At 40.0% G+C, this 20,411-nt stretch overlaps 1 protein-coding gene and 1 non-coding gene across 3 annotated transcripts in view; one reads left to right on the top strand and one right to left on the bottom strand.

Annotated features, from left to right (window-relative positions):
• Positions 1-20,411, bottom strand: part of LOC122917592 (FRAS1-related extracellular matrix protein 1-like) — a 78,859-nt gene that overhangs the window by 50,690 nt on the left and 7,758 nt on the right. For both annotated transcript variants that reach the window (XM_044265636.1, XM_044265637.1), the window contains exons 3-7: positions 18,235-18,457; positions 13,623-13,767; positions 8,851-8,992; positions 5,780-5,975; positions 1,031-1,295 (exon numbers count right to left, since the gene is read on the bottom strand). In XM_044265636.1, coding sequence (XP_044121571.1) covers positions 1,031-1,295; positions 5,780-5,975; positions 8,851-8,992; positions 13,623-13,767; positions 18,235-18,457 — 971 coding nt within the window. The remainder of the gene's footprint in view (positions 1-1,030; positions 1,296-5,779; positions 5,976-8,850; positions 8,993-13,622; positions 13,768-18,234; positions 18,458-20,411) is intronic.
• LOC122917866 lies at positions 11,476-11,578 on the top strand. Its single transcript, XR_006386493.1, has one exon. It is a non-coding gene; the product is annotated as a U6 spliceosomal RNA (small nuclear RNA).

The raw sequence follows: 20,411 nt of genomic DNA, 5'->3' as shown, positions 1-20,411 counted from the left end.
ATTAACCAATGGTCTCAGGGCCTCCATGTTAATTGGTAAAACTCAGGACTGCATAGGTACAATGATTCCCCCAAAGGCTAGTCTAATCAATATTTCTAGGTTCTTTTTTTATTTGTTGACACAGACAGAGAGAGAAAGAGAGAGAGAGAGAGAGAGAGTGGTGGGGTATCTGGGGAGAGGCAGGTATGGGTGACAGGGAGGGGCAGAAAGAGAGAGAGAATCTTAAGCAGGCTCCATGCCCAGTGTGGAGCCCAATTCGAGGCTAGATCTCGGGAAACTAAGATCATGACCGGAGCCAAAATCAGAGTTGGATGGTCAACCAATTTATCCTCTCAGGCACCTCAAGATTCCTAGATTCTCATCCCAGCCCTGGAGATCTGGATTTCTAACAAGGACCTTGAGACCAGGCAGCTCTGGAGACTGCTAAGTGATTGCTCTTCTAGAGTTTGTCTTCCTTCTAGTCTTGTGACTAGAAATAGATTTCAGTATTTTAAATGAATGTGGACTTTCATTAATGTCGTATCTTTGTCTTTTCACCAGACTGTACTTCATCCCAATGATTTGTTATAGAATTCTTAAATAGGTATACAGCTCCCAGTTATAACATTGTTTCTATGGGGACACTTGATAACAATATGATTTATGATATAGATCCTGGAATACATCACATCAAAAAGCCATGTCTGCTTGTGCTAAATGTTTACCACTAAATGCCTTTCCTCAGATAGAAAAAGATACCCTGTAAAAGCAGAAAATTCACTTAGTTTCTCCTTAGCTGGGACTCAAAGGTGTTTAATTCCTCTCCGAGAGCAGCTGGTATTTAGATGTGCTTTTTTTTTTTTTAAACAACAGGCTCAAATTTCTTGCTTTGCTATTGTCCAATTAATCGTACACTTCCACCTTTCGTACATCCAGGCAGCAGAAGACCATTGCTATGTCAGAGTTGGAAGAGAACTCATTTTCTGCCACCTTTGGTCTGTCTAAGCATTAATCCAGGGAAGGGGTTCTGAAAAGTTTCCTTGGGGCTCACCTGAAGGTGTCACGGGAGACAGCTGCCTTGCTCTTATGCACATAGCAGACTGTCTGTCCTGCTATGTCCATCTGACTGAAGCTTGTGATGGGGACTCCAGGATAGCGGACATACTCGACCTGGCCAAACCGTGGAGGGGAGGTGATGACATAGAGAAGTTCCTCAGGTTTGTCTGTTCCATCCACAGCAAGGAGACTGGTGGTCGTCAAGAAACCCCGGTCACCTTTAGACACCACCAGCGGTTTCACAAGGATGACAATATCACCTGCACAGCAGAAGAGCTTGCGGTCAAGACCCAAATTAAAAAAAAAAAAAAAAAAAGTCCAAGGTAAAGGTAAAAATCCAAAGGCCAAACTGTAGAAATCAAAACTACTATGGTTTAGAAAGGTTGATAGAATTATGGTTAATAAAAGAATCAGGCAAAAGACTGGAGGAGATAAGACACAGCAGGAGAAACACATATGGCCAACGGAGATACAAAAAAATGCTCAAGCTCATCAGTCACCGTGGAAATACAAATCAAGATCACAAGAAGTTATAACCAGGTTGTGACTCTCTGATTTGCAAAAATTTAAAATTTTGATGACACCAAGTGATGAAGAGGATACCGCTGGTAGGGATATAAATGGGTATACGATCGGCAACATGCTATAAAGAGTAGGATATTCACATTGGTCGTGACCCAGCGACTTCACTCCAGCTGCACACACTGGTCCCCAGGAGATGGGACCAGAATGGCCACTGCAGCCCTGTCCTCATTGAAAATGCTAACCCAAATGCCTTTTCTTTTCTTTTCTTTTCTTTTTTTTTAAGATTTTATTTATTTATTTGACAGAGAGAGATCACAAGTAGGCAGAAAGGCAGGCAGAGAGAGAGAGAGATGAGGAAGCAGGCTCCCTGCTGAGCAGAGAGCCCGATGCGGGACTCATCCCAGGACCCTGAGATCATGACCTGAGCTGAAGGCAGCGGCTTAACCCACTGAGCCACCCAGGCACCCCCAAATGCCTTTTAAAAAAGTAAATATGTAAGCGAGCTCTGATCTAATGGTACAACTGTATTGTAAACAGTAGCGAAATGAGTGAACTAGAGGCACATGGAACAAAGAGGTAGCTTGTTACCATTTGTCCCTTGCATGAGCAAGTCCCAGAAGACCATAAACCACAGTAAGAATATGTACACGGAATTCAGGATGATGGCTCTCAAGGCAGGATGGGAGAAGCCCATGGGCAGATGTGTATTATGGTCAGTATTCCAGTCCTTGAATTGTATGGTGGTTGCACAGGAGTGTATTACGTATTTAAAAGAGAATAAATGAATGCGTGTATGAAATGCATAAATGAGGAGACGTGGGCCACATGTGGACGAATGATGCAGTTTTACAAACTAAGGATGATAATCCAGTTTTGTTCACTTTATTCGCTTAAAAAAATCATAACTCCAATATTGAGCTTCTAATTTATGTCAGGCACAGGGGTAAGGCTCTTAAAACTTCACACTAACTATGAGGTTGGCTATATATAATCTCCCAGGTTATAAATGAGGAAACTAAGATACAGAAAAATGTTAACCAACTTGCTAATGATGATTCAATTAATCAAAGGTGAAGTTAGGGGTGGCTCAGTTGGTTAAGCGTCTGTCTTTGGCTCAGGTCATGGTCCTGGAGTCCCAGGATCGAGCCCCACATCAGGCTCCCTGCTCAGAGGGCCGTTTCCTTCTCCCTCTCCTTCTGCCCTTTCCCCTACTTGTGCTTGCCCTCTCTCCCTCTCTCTCTCTCTCTCTCTCTCTGGCAAATAAATAAATAAATAAATAAGCAAGCAAATAATCTTTAAAAAATAATAAAATACAGGATGGAGCTAGAATTTGTAATCTAACCATCTGACTTCAGAGCACAAACTTGAACACTAGAAATATGTGTGAAGTAAATGCCATTTCTAAATTTAAAAATACAAATTGTCAATAAAATTTAAAAAGATGTTAGGTCTGATGAGGAACAACAAAAAAAATAAAATATCAAGGAAGTACAATGAGACCAGTAGTTCTCAATGAGTGGCAACTTTGGCCCCCGGGGGATATTTGGTAATGTCTGTAGACATTTTTGGTGGTCATAAATGGGGGTTCCTATAGTCATCTAATAGGTAGAGGCCAGAGATGCTTCCAAACATCCTATAATGCATAAGAAAGTCCATTACAGGATGCCTGGGTGGCTCAATCATTACATCTTCCTTCAGCTCGGGTCATCATCCCACGGTCCTGGGATGGAGCCCCACATCAGGCTCCCTGCTCGGTGGGAAGCCTGCTTCTCCCTCTCCCATTCCCTCTACTGTGTTCCCTCTCTCGCTGTGTTTCTCTGTGTCAAACAAATAAAATCTTTAAAAAAAAAAGTCTATTACAACAAAGAATTATCTGTCCCAAAATGTCAGTAATCTTAAGACTGAGAAACTCTGTTTCAGATGATTAAGTTGGTCTTTTTGGTAGATTATTGGTGCTTTTAACTCAAAATGCTATCTAACTTAGGTGCAATGAAGAATCAGAGAGCATCTTAACTTTAAATCAAAACCTGAGCCCCAGATGGGGCTTGCCTCCTGGGAGTCAAGATGAACAAAGCCCGGGACATAAAAATCACCTACAGAATGTTTCACCAGGAGCAGAAGATGGATCTGAGGGGAGGAACAGCATCTGGGCTTTCCCTCAACGCAGTTTTTCAGCACAGTGACAGCAGAGTACGTTTCAAGGTCAACTGTTAGATGAAGTCCCTTTAAGCTTCTCTCAAAGATAACTCATATCATTTTTGCCACTGTGCAAATCACAAGCCACAGAACAAATGGAAGGCCCGATGTTATTTATAATCGCTCTCAAATGGAGGCAATCTAGATGCTCGATGTTAGGGTTATGGTTTAGTTTAAATATTCAGTGTAGTTTTATTCAGAGATGAACAATGACTGTTCTCGTTATGCTACAACCTGAGAAAATTCACACTAAGTTAAAAAAAAATACAACACTCTATAGATGTAAAACACGCCATGATGTAAAAAGGAGCAAAGAAAAGGAATCTGGAACCTCTGAAAATGCTAGCAGGTTAAAATATCTGTTTGATGTAAGTTTCATGAATCCTTTAGGAGAAGAATCACAGGTCAGTTCCAGCAGAGACTGGCCAGGCGCTCACCAGCCTCATTTCCTGGGCGCACCACTAGAGTTTCCACTGCTCAGACTCCCCTAATGTGGCATGGGACTGTGACTCAGACACTGGAAGGTGCAGAAGACAGGTGCCTCAAAACCCGGGCCAGGCATCCTCTCATTTTCCTCCGTGTTTCACTTCCGGAGAGTCTCCAAGGCCTTCAGACAGGAAGGATCCTCTAGTTGGAAAAAATCCCCAGATGGTTGTGTAGAGCAGAACTCCCCCCAACCCTCCCCGTGAATGCACTGTGCTTAGCCAAGGGCAGTCTGTCCTAACACATTAGCCATCTCAGCCAAGGGCAGTCTGTCCTAACACATTAGCCATCTCCACGACACAGGACTTGCATTACATTTTGCCTAAACATACACTGATGATGAACATAGTAGCCTTTACTTTACGGAAAGAAAGAAATGCATACAGTCATATCTCGCTTCTCTAAGGGTCACTTATTGGCCATCTTCAAGGAACATATTTTACAACTGGGAAACAAACTAATAAAATATGTTATTTTAGAACCCCAAATAAACGTCTCAAAATCAATCAAGCTGACGGCAACTGAAAAGAGAAAGATTCAGGACTGTTGGAACTCGATCATACAGGTGATGTAAGATCGCCGTCCTCTGAGCTTCCTGGCAGCAAGGCAAAAAGGGAAGCATTCTGTCAAGCAAAAATGTATCGAAGATCCAAGAATATGCTTGGTCCTAAAAATACAGAGACTCTGGGATGGTGCAGATGAACAAGAAATGAATTGTGCCTTCCTCACACAAACTCTAAGCAACGCTTTGGGGTGGTGAGAGTTGCGTAACATTAAAGCTTACACTTTGCCTTGTTGAGTTTTCTTCCCAGTATTTTTTCACCCTCCTCCTTCTCCCGCTTAGAGGCTGCTGAGTCCCATTACACAAATGGGTCTGCTTCATTCAAGAGCAGCTTAGTATCTCCTCGTGTTCTCCCCTGTCCCTGAGAGAGCTGGTATTAACACTTTCACAGTGAAAACGAGCAACAGTCTAACCTTTTCAATGACAAAATTCCTTTTTTTGAGCTCTAAATTTTAAAATATGTTTTTATTCCTTTTTGTTATTATATTGGAAATGTTTTTTCCCTGACACTTTGTTTTTCAAGTAACAACTCTCTCCCTGAAGAGAAAATTAGAGTTTTCGTATTGATTTGGTAAAATGTTACTTATAACAGAAAACCCTGACTCTTAAAGCAGCCCGGGCTGCCATGTTGTGGGCAAGGCTGGATTTCCAATAGGCTCTCGAAATTCTAAAAATGACAAATTAATGGGCTACTCTCATGAGCCTCAGAGCTCCCAGGCAGGGCAGGTGAGGAGTCAGGGAGGCAAATTATAAGAGATGGAATTTCAGGTACAAGGGATAGAAGAAAGAAAGTCAAAAAGAGAGGGAGGTAGAGAGAGGAGAGGGGGAAGGAAGGAAGGAAGGAAGGGAGGGAGGGAGGAAAGGAGGGAGGGAGGGAGGGAGGAAAGAGGATTTAGTTGAAAACCTTTGAGTGTTTACAGCAGCTCACTTCTGGTTCTAAAACTTGGTCCCAATAAATGTTGAGAGAGATGTTTTTACCTTTTCCCATATCCTTGATGGTTATGTGACAGTCCAGTGCTGGTGATCTGTTGTCACCATCCCAGAGGTAAAAGGTAAAAGTGTCTCGATCCTGGGAATCCATCGCTCCGGTGTGCGTGTATCTCAGCAAGTTCAGGTCCACCTCCTCCTGAGTGCACTTCATACCAGGGTAGACAGGGACCCAGTCCCTCCCTATCTGAAAGGTGCCAGAGTTAGTCAGCCACCCATGTTTTTTTCTTTACAAGTTATGTTTTTTTTTTTTTAAGATTTTATTTATTTATTTGACAGAGAGAGATCACAAGTAGGCAGAGCGGCAGGCAGAGAGAGAGAGGGGGAAGCAGGCTCCCCACTGAGCAGGGAACCTGACGCGGGACTCGATCCCAGGACCCTGAGATCATGACCTGAGCCAAAGGCAGTGGCTTAACCCAATGAGCCACCCAGGTGCCCCTCTTTACAAGTTAGGTTAATTGATATTTCCTATACTCCCTGTAAGCCTCCAATAGAAATAATATTTCAGGGAAACTCCAGATTCAATTTATTTTTTTGTCACTTTATCTTATTTTTTTTTCCTTTCAAAGAAATACATTAAAACAAATGAAGACCTTGGGAGAAAACTACCTTCAACCAAAAGATTTGTGACAGTCTTGTGGCAATTCAACAGTGGCGCTACTTCCAAGGTATTTATCATGAGCAATCACAGCTGATTAGATATTCCAATTAATGAGAGCAGGTGGGTAATCGAGCTCCTGAAATTGATTCTTTAAAAATTAAATATGTTTCATTTGAGGGTTCCTTTTTTTTTTTAGTTCCTATCATCATACAATTAATCAAACCTATTTTTTCAAACTGGTTTATCACTGGACTTATCTGAATTAGATAAAACAAAAATAGGATGGATGTATTTACCCCCAGTACATTCCCCAGCTTTATTGAAGCCCAGAGAAAATTAACAAGATCCCGATCATTCTGTTTATATCAAGTCAGCAAAGAAACATAACTGCAAATATCATATATTATTTTTTATCAATATCTCCTAAAAACAAGCTAACATCAGTTAAGCACATATTCTGTACCGAACTCAGTGCAGAAATTGTGGTATCCTCAATTAAAAGAGGTTCTTATGCTAGGGGGAACTGACAACTGAGAGTATTCAAAACACAATATTAATAAATCTGTATCTGATTTATAATAATTTTCTTGTTATTCTCTGAGGATACATAACTTTCCCCAAGAATAGCTCATGAAAGTCATTTGACATAATTCAAGAAAAATGTCATCTTACAAATTTTTTGTACAATATAATCCTGTACTTTTCCTTGTCTGGTTTAAGAGACTAAAATAGAAATTTAAATCCTTGAATTTTTTTTTTCCTTTGACACATTATTCCACAGACCTCCAACTCCTGGCAAAAATGCCTCACCGCCCCCCCCCACCACTGTGTTACCACTTCTCTTTACATCCTCTTTGATAAAATTTCCTCTTTTTTAATATATCTGCTCATCTGATGTTTGTACAGAGGTATGTTCCGCCCCAGGGCTCACTGGGTGAAAGTTAGTTATGTTGTAATATTTAAGGTCATTATGTGTTTCCATCCTAAACCTATTTCCAGATTTAGATTTTAAAACAGACTCTCTCAGGTTTCAAACCGGATGGCCTGCCTTCTATTTAACTTTCTTCGTTTGTCCTCTTTCTGAGAAAGTAAATACAGAAGAAGATAGCTTTTCCTGTCTCCCATCTCCATGCAATTCCCCATTTGCACTCCCAAATGCCGGCTCTGGCTTGACAAAATCATTTGCAAGCCTCCAAAGAGAAAGAAAATAAGAGTCAGCCTCAAAGTGGTGCAAACTACAGAAAATCAACAAGAACACAAGAACCCTTGGGAAAGTCCAGGAGTCCTAGAGTCCCAGTCCCTGGTCTTGGAGAAACTTGGCAAAGCCCAAAGAAGCTGGGAAAGAATGATGTGGTGTCATACCGGGAAGCTGGACCCATCTGCATTTCCACATACCCCAAACCCTTCACTTCCCATGCTACCCAAATGCGTGAGCTCTCACTGCATTTCTGCTTCATTACTCTTTGAAATGAAATAAGGACACAGCTGTACCTCAATTTAAATCAGTGATTGCTCTTCACTCTGATTCTCTATGGTGCCTACAATCTAAGATAATCAAGCTGTTCCACGCAGAATGAATCCTCACTGCTCTTCTAGGACTGTGCTGACATTATACTAAAAGTTAAGCATTCAGTCAAATAATCGCATTGGGGATGGCTGGCAATGGTTGTTGCTAGATGTCATCCATCATTCAAACAAACATTTTGATGGATTACTCATGGGACCTTTTCAAGCGACTGATCTATCATGTGAGTTGGGCTCCTCCTTGGGCATCAAGCACAGTCTGAATCAGATTGGTGAGCACCATTTGTTAAAAGACTATCTTTTCTCCATTGTATTGCCTTTGCTCCTTTGCCAAAGATCTGTGGACTGTATTGTCATGAGGGTCTACTCCTGGGTTCTCTATTCTATTTCATTGATCTATTCATCTGTTCCTTCATAAGATCCAGACTACCTGAATTAATGCAGCTTTATAGTCAGTCCTAAAGCCAGACAGTCCCATTCCTCTAACTCTGTTTTCCTGTTTGTTCACTATATTGTGCATTTTGCCTCTCCATACAAACTTCAGAATCAGGTTGTTAATATCCACAGTAAGTGTTCTATAAACTCTATTTAAAATTTTTTTTAAATCTGGGGGGGGATGAAGATATCTCAAAGGATGCATGGTTCTCATGAGCAATTAGACAACTTGCTTTACCCCAGCCACCCCACACTCCCAAAATTTAGGTGTGATCCCAGTGGAGGCGAAATAATGAAGAATCTTGAAAGTGTTTGAATTTGCCGAGTCGAGTAAGAAAATTTAGCATGATGTAAGTTCACCCCAAACTAAGAAAATTAAATTTTCTACCTCTGGGCAAAATATGGTTATTAGAGAATAGCTTCAGTTATAGAAATCTGTGTACTAAGAAAATGTATACCTGCTACACCAGTTTTGAAAAAGAACAGTAAAAAGACCACCAACCTTAAGTTGAAGCTGCCCATTTTGGGGAAGCCTTTCGAACAAATAGTAAATCTTCTCCCTGGGTGAGTCTTCATCTATGGCTGAAAGCACGGCACTAGAAATAATACGCGTTTCACCCATTTTCATGGTAATTTCAGCCTTCCTGTAGAAAGGAAGATGTCTAGGTTGATAGGAAAATAGAAGGCATCGCTTCTGCAGGGCACATTCACAAGGACTATCACAGTTCGCAATCTTCAACAGCTAGGGAATGCTGTTCCCTATCCAAGGTACCGAAAATGATGAGTCGGGCTCGTGAAACAGGCTCTCATTTCACTTTATACGTCAAAGCCCTAAAAGGCAGTCACAGGGAACATGGTGTGAAGTAATTAAAGACTTCTGCTTGTTTCTATGCATTGCACTTCGCCGTCTTCTGTTGTAATTTATTTTATAGAACGGTTTTATTTCCAATATTTCACTTGCTACAACAACAGCTCCATGACATAAGTGAGCAAGACAGTATCACTCAAATTTTACAGATAAAAACTTACTTAAAGAGACTGACTGGCTTAGGCCCCCAGGTTCTGGTACCTTTTTGAAGCACCGTTACGAGCATTGTTACGAGTTCGGTGACACTTAGGCCATCCATGGCCCCCTACATTACCCTCCCCTTCCCTGATAACATTCCAGGTAGACAGCATTCCCTTCACAGCGATTGTTTTTTCCAAGTGCTACACCTGCCAGGTTAGCCCCTGAAGACGCGGCAGGGATGAGCAGCTGCTGCTTTCGCTATAAATACTGCTACTGTCCTCTACTCCTCTCCCAGCCAATACGGCCATTTTCTCTGGTCTCACCCAAGTGAGGAAGGGATTTCTTTCCACCTTTGTTTCTGGCTTTCAGTTTGGGTCACCACACAAGGCCCAAAGCTGTCCAACCTAACTGCTTGGTTTCCCATAAAAACCGATGAAGTTTCCTTGGGATGCAGATAAAGGACATTTCAGTAGCATCAACTGGTGTTCTAGTAGCTTCCAGGCTCTCTGCTGATAAGCCAGAGCCCGGACACCTCACTTCTAACCTCTTGTACTTGGTGACTCTTTTGCCTCTCCAGAGCTGACATCTGCCTTGACAGAAGGAGGTGATTTTTGCCCACCTCTTTCCTGGAAGATATGAATCCCATTCCTCTCGAAGGCTAATGAATCAGCTGACTGGTTGATTCCGGAGGTGAGTGGTGCCATTGAGAGAAGCGGATTAATCAAAACAGGAAGGAACCCTTGTGATGAAGAAGATAACAAGCTCATGGGAGAAAGTTACCAGAATTAGATATCAGAGGGGCCAAAGGAGAGGGCAGTATGTCATAGTCTGAGTTACCCCAAAAGGGACCATGAGACAAGGACAATGGTGCAGGTGATTTATTTGGGAAGTGATTCCAGGATACAAGAGAGAGGAATAAGGAGCGAGACAGAGCAGGAGTAGTAAGGCAAGGAAAGGTGTTTATGGCTATGGACTCAGGGCTTCTGGGGATCCTTCGAAGAACCATAGAGAGTATGCTTCAAATTGTGCTTCTGGTGGGGGACACCTGGGTGGCTCAGAGGGTTATGCCTCTGCCTTCGGTTCAGGTCATGGTCCCAGGGTCCTGGGATCGAGTCCCACATCGGGCTCTTTGCTCAACAGGAGCCTGCTTCTTTCTCTCCCTCTGCCTGTCATTTCCTCTGTTTGTGCTCTCTCTCTGGCAAATAAATAAATAAAATCTTTTTTTAAATAAATAAATAAACCCCCAAATTATTAAAAAAAAAAAATTGTGCTTCTGGGGCACCTGGGTGGCTCAGTTGGTTAAGCATCTGCCTTCAGCTCTGGTCATGATCCCAGGGTCAAGCCCTGCATCAGGCTCCTGGGGAGTCTGCTTCTCCCTCTCCTCTCTGCCCATTCTCTATCCCCCTATTTCTCTCTCTCCCTCTCAAATAAATAAAATCTTTTTTTTTTTTTAAATTGTGCTTCTGAAGGGTGGGAGTGTGGGACATTTACTTCTGCACTAGCTCCCATAGGTTGAGAGCTACTGTCAGAGTGTTTTTGCTGTGTCTGGACCAAATGGGCCAAATGAGCCAATGCTGCTTCACAGAAAGCCCTGAGCAACATGGCAAATGCAGTGATGAACCATGGCACTGGTAATGTGACCCTGACAGTGAGCCTGATGTGTCCCACCACGAGAGCAACTACAATCACGGAGCAGGGGGCTGAGGGAGCATGGCCCAGAACTCTGGAAGCATCTACTATAGCATCTAGAAGGTATACCAAAGAAATGGAGGCAAATGCTCTAATAAGGTCCAGCAAGGAAAGACGAGCCATTCAATTCAGTAGGAAGGCCAAGGATAACTTTTAAGTGAGCAGCTTTAATAAAGTGGGAGAGGTTGGGCAGAAATGGACAAAGCACAAACTATTCTTCCAAATAGATTGGCACTGAAATAAATGAGGAACTGGGTCATCTTCGTGGTTTTAGGGTGAGAATAGCTCCTAATAATGATAATAACTAGCACCTAGGAGCACTTCCTGTGTACTAGCCAATCTTTCAAATACTTTTACATATTTTAATTCATTTAATCCTTGCAACCACCCTATGAAAAGGATACTGTTACTATCCCCACTTACAAAGAGGTTGACAGTGCTCACTTAAGCTAAAATGGAAACGATACAGAGAAGATTAGCATGGCTCCTGCGCAAGGAGGACATGCAAATTCATGAACCGGTCCATATTTTTCAGGAAATGACAGATGTTGATAAGGATGTGGAGAAAGGGGAACCCTCCTACACTTTTGGTGGGAATGCAAGCTGCTGCGGCCACTCTGGAAAACAGGATGGAGATTCCTCAAAAAGTTGAAAATAGAGCTACCCTACGACCCAACAATTGCACCACTGGGTATTTTCCTTAAAGTTACAAATGTAGTGATCCAAAGGGACACGTGCACCCCAATATTTATAGGAGAAATGTCCACAAGAGCCAAATTATGCAAAGAGCCTAGATGTCCATCGATAAATGAATGGATAAAGAAGATGTGGTAAATATATACAATGGAATATTATGCAGCCATCAAAAAAAATCTTGCCATTTGAGATGACGTGGATAGAACTCAAAGGTATTATGCTGAGCGAAATAAGTCATCAGAGAAAGACAATTATCATATGATCTCACTGATATGAGGAAGTTGAGAAACAAGACAGAGGATCATAGAGGAAGGGAGGGAAAAATGAAACAAGATGAAACCAGAGAGGGAGAAACCACAAGAGACTCTTAATCTCAGGAAACAAACTGAGGGTAGCTGGAGTAGAGGGGGTTGGGAGGGATGGGTTGGCTGGGTGATGTACATTGGGGAGGGTATGTGCTATGGTGAGTGCTGTGAACTGTGTAAGACTGATGAATCACAGACCTGTACCCCTGAAGCAAATAATACATATGTTAGTTAAAAAAAAAAAAAAAAAAAGAATGCATCACGAAACAGGAAATCAGAGTTGAGTGACACCCTGTTATTTGACCTGTCTGGTCTAATTTTGTGAGCAAGGATAATACCTACTTCCCATAACTGTGGTGAGGATTTAAGGAAATGTCCATTAAAAGATCCAATACAGTGTCTGTTAATAAACACCCATTTGCCCCTCCCTCCCACTCTCTTAGATACAGTGAGGTCATTAGAAAGGGGGTTCCTGGGCACCTGGGTGGCTCAGTGGGTTAAACCTTTGCCTTCGGCTCAGGTCATGATTCCAGGGTCCTGGGATTGAGACCCGCATCGGGCTCTCTGCTTAGCAGGAAGCCTGCTTCCCTCTCTCTCTGCCTGCCTCTCTGCCTAGTTGTGATCTCTTTCTCTGTCAAATAAATAAACAAAATCTTTAAAATTAAAAAAAAAGGGGGGGTTTCCTAATTATCACAATACCCTTCCTATTTTCATTTTTATAAATCAGGGTCATCCCAGTCCAACAGTCCAGCTAGATCCCAGAAAACAGAAAGTTCTGCTGCGGACTTTTAGTGGAACTGATGTCTGAGATGCAATCCTCCAAAAAACGATCATCAAAAGAAGCGGACACTTCTCCGCGTCCAGCACCAGACAGATGGGCCTCCTCAAGTTCTGCCCTGGTACAGCTGTGTGTGGTGGCCAGTAATACGAACCATGGCTGGAGCGTATCTGACAAAGACGCTTTACTCTATGATCACACTGATCAATTACAGAGGGAGTCACCGAGATGGTTTGCAATTAATCAGCTCAGAATTTTTAAACGATCATTTAAGGGATCATTTGGATACCAGGTGGGAAAAGAGTATTGACCCTGATGGAACACAGAGGACTGGTGGATCATGAAATACCTCGATGACAAAAGCGATGGCATTTATATGTTAAACTCAGCCACTCCAGGTTAAAAGTTTGATCGAATCCATGGAAGGACTGTCTACTGTTAATATTATCACGTTAGTTAAGTCTATACATAATCTATTGCACTTTGGGGTGTGTGTGTGTGTGTGTGTGTGTGTACAGGTGTTTAAATACCTAGGACACTCTTCATTCCATACAATAGGCTCAGTCATTCTTAATTATTTACCACTAACTAGAACTTTAAGAGGAAAATCAAATAACTAGGGAGATGTTACATGAACATTTGAACTAAAAGTTCTAGGAGTAGGTGGGATGAGTTGATAGACAAGAGCCGTCCAAGTCTCGTTTCTCCCTGGAAGACACACATGACATTTGCACCTAGTCTTCCAGACCACAAAATTTTCTAGAACATCTGAAAGGGACTCTTTTCAGGGAGCTTACTTGTTCAGCGTTGGTTTCTCATCATTAACTGGGGTGATCTCCACTGAAATGGTTTTTAATATCTTATGTTTCCCATCTGACAACTGGACTGTAAAGTCATCAGCAAGGCTCTCTGAGTCATCATGCACATATACCAACTTCATTCCTGGAAGAAGCAGGGAAAAAAAGAGAAAGAGAAAGTAAATCTTTCCTATGATTAAGCCGTTTCAAAACACACATAATCTTTTTTAATTTCCAAGGTATTAATATCACCAAGAGTTCATTAGTCAGTGCAATTGGGTGAAATTAAACTGTTTTATGAAGTAAGACTGTCCTCTTAATTTGGTAAAAATTCATATTTAAATACTTAAGTATTTGATAAGGATCTCATTTAGACATTAGTGAGGATAGCATATATTATTTAATACACTGTATGAGAACATGGTTCATTACTTGGGGAAAATTATATTTAGATATCTACCTCAAGAACCAAAATAAATCCTAGATGAAGCAAAACTTATATAAAACTACTTTTCAAAAACCTACACAACATTCACATGAAAATGCAAGAGACTCAGAATAGCCAAAACAATTTTGAAAAGAACAAAGTTGGAGATTTCACATTTTTCATTTTCAAAATTTACTATAAAACTATAGTAATCAAGACAGTGTGAAACTGGCATAGAACAGACACATAGATTAATCTAATAGAAGAGTCCAGAAATGAACTCGTACATTTACAAGCAAATGATTCTCATTAAGAGCACAGAAACCTTTCAATGAGGAAAGAGTGGTCTTTTCAATAAATAGTGCAGAGACAACTCAAAAGCCACAGACAATAAAAAGAAGTTTGATCCCTACCTCACACTACATACAAAAATTAACTCAAAATTGATAATAGACCTAAACGTGAGAGCTAAACTAGAAAAACTGTTAGAAGAAAACACAAGTAAATCTCTGTGACTTTGAGTAAGGCAATGGATTCTAGGCAAGACACCAAAAGCACAAGTGACCAAAACAAAACAAAACAAAAGGTAATTTAGATCTCATGAAAATTAAAAATTTGGGACTGCAAATGATACTATTGAGCAAGTAAAACAACAGCCCACAGAAGTGGAGAAAATATTTACAAATCAGATACCTGATAAAGGAGGGTCTAGTATTCCAAACACATTGAGTTGTAAGAACTCTTACAACTCAATGATAAAATAACTCCCAATTACAAAATTGGCAAAAGATTTGAGTAGACATTTTTCCAAAGAAGATGGATGTCAGGACATAGACAAATAGTCAATGAACTCATGAAAAGATGCTCAATACTATTAGCTATTAGGGAAATGAAATAAAAATCATAATGAGATACTATCTTACACCTACTAGGATGACTATCATAAAAAGATAGACAGTAACAAACTTTGGTGAGGATGCAAAGAATCTGGAACTCTCATACATTACTGGTAGGAATGTAAACTGATGCTACTACTTTGGAAAACAGTTTAGCAGTTCCTCAAATTGTTAAACATAGGGTTATTATATGACCCAGCAATTCCACTCCTAGATACAGACCCAAGACAAATGAAGATACATATCCATACAAAAACATATACATGAATGTTCACAGTCAAAAGTGAAAAAAGGACAGGATGCCTGGGTGGCTCAGTCAGTTAAACACCTGCCTTTAGCTCAGGCCAAGATCCCAGAGTCCTGGGATCAAGTCCTGCATGGGGTTCCCTGCTCAGCAGGGAGACTGCTTCTCCCTCTGCCTGCTGCTCCCCCTGCTGGTGCTCTTTCTCTGACAAATAAATAAATATTTTTTAAAAAGTAGTGGAAGTGACCCAAACATCCATCAGCTGATGAACAGATTAAATAAATGTGCTATGTCCATACAATAAAGTATTTGGCAATAACAAGGAATGGCATAGTACTGACTCATGTTACAATACAGATGAACCTTGAAAACATTGCTTAAGAAAAACATTATGTTAAATAGAAGTTACAAAAGCTCATAGATTCTATTTATATGATTCTGCAATGTCAGAATAAATAAACCTGTGGAGACAAAAAAATAGGTTACTAGCTGCCAAGGGTTGAGGAAGAAAGGGATAAGAATGTCTGCTAATGAGTATGTTATTTCTTTTGGGGGATAATGGAAGTGTTCTATGATCTAAAAAATCATTAATCGTGATGATGAATAGAAACCTAAAAACCTAAACCTAAATCTAAAAACCTCTGAATGGTAGGTTTTATATGTTATTAGTAGGTTTTATATTGTTATATTATTATATGTTATGATATTAAGGCATGTGAGTTATATCTCATTAAAGCTGTTTTAAATTATTTGGAAGAAAATACAAGTAAATATCTTATGTCTGAATTTAGAGCATCTTCCTAATACAGTAACAAAAGAAAACCACATAAAGAAAAATAACGATAAATTTCACCACTGACAATTTGTGATTTCTGTACTTAAGAACATGAATTAAAAGGCAAATAAGAAGAGGAAAAACTTACTGGCAACATATGTAACAAAAATATGAGACATCAGTAGTTAATGATCTTTTATAAGTTAGTATAAATGAATAGAAAAATGAGCAAACGGCATTATCAAGTAATTTACAAAAAGGTGAAACAAATATAGTCAATAAATATGAAAGTATGGTAAATCTTACTCATACTCTAAGAATTTCAAATTAAGACTAAAACGAGGGACTGTTATTGACTACAAAATTCACAAAAGTTTAAAAAAAATATCCATTCTTGATTAGGAAACTAAGCATGTTCATGCAATTTTCCCTCAAAAGTATTATAAATGCTCTCCTGTTTTGCCAAGTGATTTCATTATAAAAATTTATGGCAAAAAATTTTTAAGAGATGTGGACTAGGATTTATGTTACAAAAATATACATAAAGCATATTTGTGTGTAACCTGTAATATCAAGAAATGAAAAGCTCTCTGGATATTTAAAAATAAAAGACAGTTGTAAAAAAATTTACAGTGCAACACCCCCATATAATGAAAAGCTGGAGTTATCACAAACATGTTTTCAATTAACATTTAAAAAGTAAGAAGTTTCTTATAGTTGCTAAGAAAGAAAGCCAGATTACATAATGTGGCAGTAGTTTTATACATTCTGTTTTTTTGGGGGTTAGAGGATGTATGTGAGAATATACTGAAAAATTTTTTAAAATGTAGCCATAAATGAATCAAAAATAAAATAAAGACAAAAATCTAATCTCTGAGAATGTTACTAAGTTATTGACCAAAGCATTAATTTATGTAAACCATTTATTTTTTCTTCAAAATCATCGTATGGTGCAAACTTTACCCAATACGCATGCTTATTTAGCCTAGTAATATAATTAATAATATTTAACTGAATTACAAAACAGATTTTGAAAGTACAGTTTGAATGATTATTCCTTTTCCTTTGTACTAAATTTGAAAAGAAGAACACTGTAACAACATATTTGTATTATTTGATACACACGGTTATTGATTTGGCAATATCATCACTTAACCCCCAGAGTTTCTTTGCAACTGACAAAATCCAAGTAACATATGATTTAACTTTTCAAATTCAAACATGACACAATGTGGCACAGCCATTGCAAAATAAACTTGGGGGCAGAGAGCTTAATCTTGTTGGGGAATGGAGAAATGTAGAAAGTAGAAAAAGTGCTAAACCAGTGCTGGAAGGAGCCAGCCCAGGAAAGGGATGGTCTGGAGTGCCTGGTGGGTGGGTGGTTGGGGAGGTCAGAGGTTACCCTGGTTCTGAAGGCACTGTGTTGGCTAACCTGGCAAAGGGTATTCAGGTTGGGGAAACATGTGAAGGCAGTAAGGAGAGAGAGTATGCAGTGATTCTAGACCCGCCCTTTTCTCCAATATTTAAAAGTCTGTTTATATTTGGAAAATAGGGTAAAATTGATTTTTTTAAAAAAGAGTAATTAAAAAATAATTCAGGCTGCTATTCCCGTGTGTCATTTCCTTAAAGAACAAATTATCTCCACCGAGAGTAATGTTATTATATGTGGTTCTATATTTGTTCCGAACATAGAAGTTGTGGCCAACAAATCTCTTCAAATTTGGGTCGATGATCTCAGTAGTTTTAAAAGGAATTTTTTATTTTGATGCGAAAAAGTTGGAGCTAAAATACCCCAAATCATAAATATCATTTTCTTTAAAGATTTATTTATTTATTGGAGAGAAAGAGAGAGAGAGAGCACGAGCAGGGGGACAGGTAGAGGGAGAAGAGAGAGAGAATCTCAAGCAGACTTCCAACTCAGTGCAGAGCCTGATGCAGGGCTTGATCCCACAACCATGAGATCATGACCTGAGCCAAAATCAAGAGTCAGACAACCGACTGACGCACCCAGGCGCCCCACAAATGTCATTTTTAGTGATGCTCCCAAAGTGAAAGAAAACACTATTTCCTTTTCAACTGCACACTATCTGTAACTGAGGCTTCATGCCCTACATGAATCCAGAGCCCAGAGAAAACTCTTGAGAGATAAAATGAATAAAGTAGTTGAATGCCATTTCTTCACTTCCTGTATCTGAGGTTTACTATTAGCTTTTCCAGGCTAAATTACTAAATCAACAACAATAAGTGAATTGAAGTGGAACATGATCTACCATTCTTGAGAAGTTCCAAGGAAAAGTTCTGAACAAGTTCATGCTTCTGGCCGGGGTTGACAGGCTGCATATTTTGCGGAAAGTCTTTGCCAAGCACCCTGTTGATGAGGAGGCCATGGCGTGGTTTACGAGTGACACTGAAAAGCAAGGGGTCCTTGGGAATGTCCAGATCAGCAGCATCGATGACGGAGGTATCCAGTTCTTTCATCTGACCCTCACACACCTGAGCAAAAACAAGTCGGCATGTCAGCTATGTCAAAATAACATTTGTCTTTCTTTTAGCAAGTTGCTTCAAAGAAATGATTTTAAGATATCCTATTACAAATTTTCTATGAAATGTGTGTGTAATGAATCCTAAAAAGAAATGGATGGTTTAACATGGGCTTAGAAGAAAAGAATAAATCTATTAATCTCTCTCATATTTTCTCTGAAGATTTCAAAGCAGTTTATTCATTTTCCTAAAGAACAAAAGATACACACACACACACACACACACACACACAATCCCCCCCCCCCATATAATTCAAAGCTCGGGGAAAAAGCAATCAAAAGAATGCTTACTTTCTGGAAGTCACAGAGTTCAACTGTAAAGCTAAGTGTGGATCTTTCACCTTCAGATCCTAATCTGTTGTTTTAACCTCCTGAACCTCGCTGCTTTCACAATTCTTGTTTCTGCTTCGGAAATGCTGTGGATGTCTGCTATGTGCACTGGGTATGGTATTTTATGTTTCTCATTTTTCTCATTTTTCTATTTTCTCATTCTCTTTCTCTATTCTATTTTTCATTCTCATTCTCTATGTTCTCATCGCAGGAAAACCTTCTGTACTTCAGTTGCAATGAACAACAATTGAGAAGGAGGCTTCTGGAGGCCTAACAGTGTTTATTTTAATTCAGGGTCCCTCACCTCTCCCCAACCCTCATGCCTCAAACTCCTCCCATCCTCAGCCCCCACTCCAGGTTTCATAATCCTTTAAATTCAAAGAGAACGGACTGTTTTTCATCTCAGGTAGCCTCCAGCCATTTAGAACTTGACATGGTACTTAGCTGTCTGGATCTTTTTCTCATAGCAAGAATGAAGAGAACAAAGAAATACCTGTTTCGTCTTTTGAAACAAAGCGAGACCTAAATAATCAGACTGTATACATCGAACAGATGCTGACTGGTAATCCGCAAGGCACTGGGCCTCGTGCTGTGGGGAATGAAATATTCTCTCCAGTCAAAGTCGGATGAGACCATGAAGGCCAGTCCATCAGTGATTATAATACAACCAGAAAATTATCTAGCGATACTAAATATGGATAAACAGGAAGTGCAAAAGGGTGGAGGAGACCAGGAGAGTCTTCATGGCAGAGTGGCCATGTAAGCCTTGAAGGATACATAAAGTTTAGGTTTGTGAAAATGCCCGTTCTCTTGAGCCTCTCTTACTGGGAGGCTCCCCGCGACTAGCGTCTACTGCGCATGCGTGAAGAAGAATCACTTGCCACGCTGATACCTGGGCCAAAATGATGTCGGTTTTCTTGTAGCTGGCCTTCACTATTAAAGACAAAGATGGCACCATAATTTAACATGCAGTGATATAACTATGAAATCATCTTTGACGGTAGCTTGCCTTTTTCTCCAAAAATTTTCATAAAGCCACTGAAAATGTGTTCTCATTACCCTTCTTCCTAAAAGCTTAGGACTCCTGGACTCACTATACGGCTCATTCTTTTCTCATTTATCAGATGGTAAATTACTTCACAACATGACTGGGAAATTTCACTGAAAAATTAGGATTCGTTTTTTGCACATTTCATTTATTGAGATCCTAAATAAAAGGTTTAGATCAATATGCACAAAATGCAGAAACTCACTAGTATAGCCACTTGAAATGAATTAGGATATCTTAAAACCTCATATGTTTTGGCAAGCTGCAGCCCAACTTGATGGAAGCTTGACTCTCTACAAGACAAACAGATTTTCCCCAAGAAAGCATAATAAATAGGGCTATTTTTTAAAAAATCACTTGAAGCTTAAAGCCAGCTCTGGCAGTAACACATAGGGCTCCCTATCTGATACCCTCCAACAGCTTCTCTAAGGAGTGCCCAGGTAAAAAGCATGATTACTTTCAGAGAAGGGCAAGGGACAATTTCCCAGTGGCCTAATTATTTCAGAAACTCTAGCTCTGCATAGATACA

The sequence above is a fragment of the Neovison vison genome, chromosome 9, assembly GCF_020171115.1.
Source record: "Neovison vison isolate M4711 chromosome 9, ASM_NN_V1, whole genome shotgun sequence".
Taxonomy (NCBI): domain Eukaryota; kingdom Metazoa; phylum Chordata; class Mammalia; order Carnivora; family Mustelidae; genus Neogale; species Neogale vison.
Note: the sequence above shows the minus strand (reverse complement) of the source record. Positions and strands in the feature narration are given on the sequence as shown.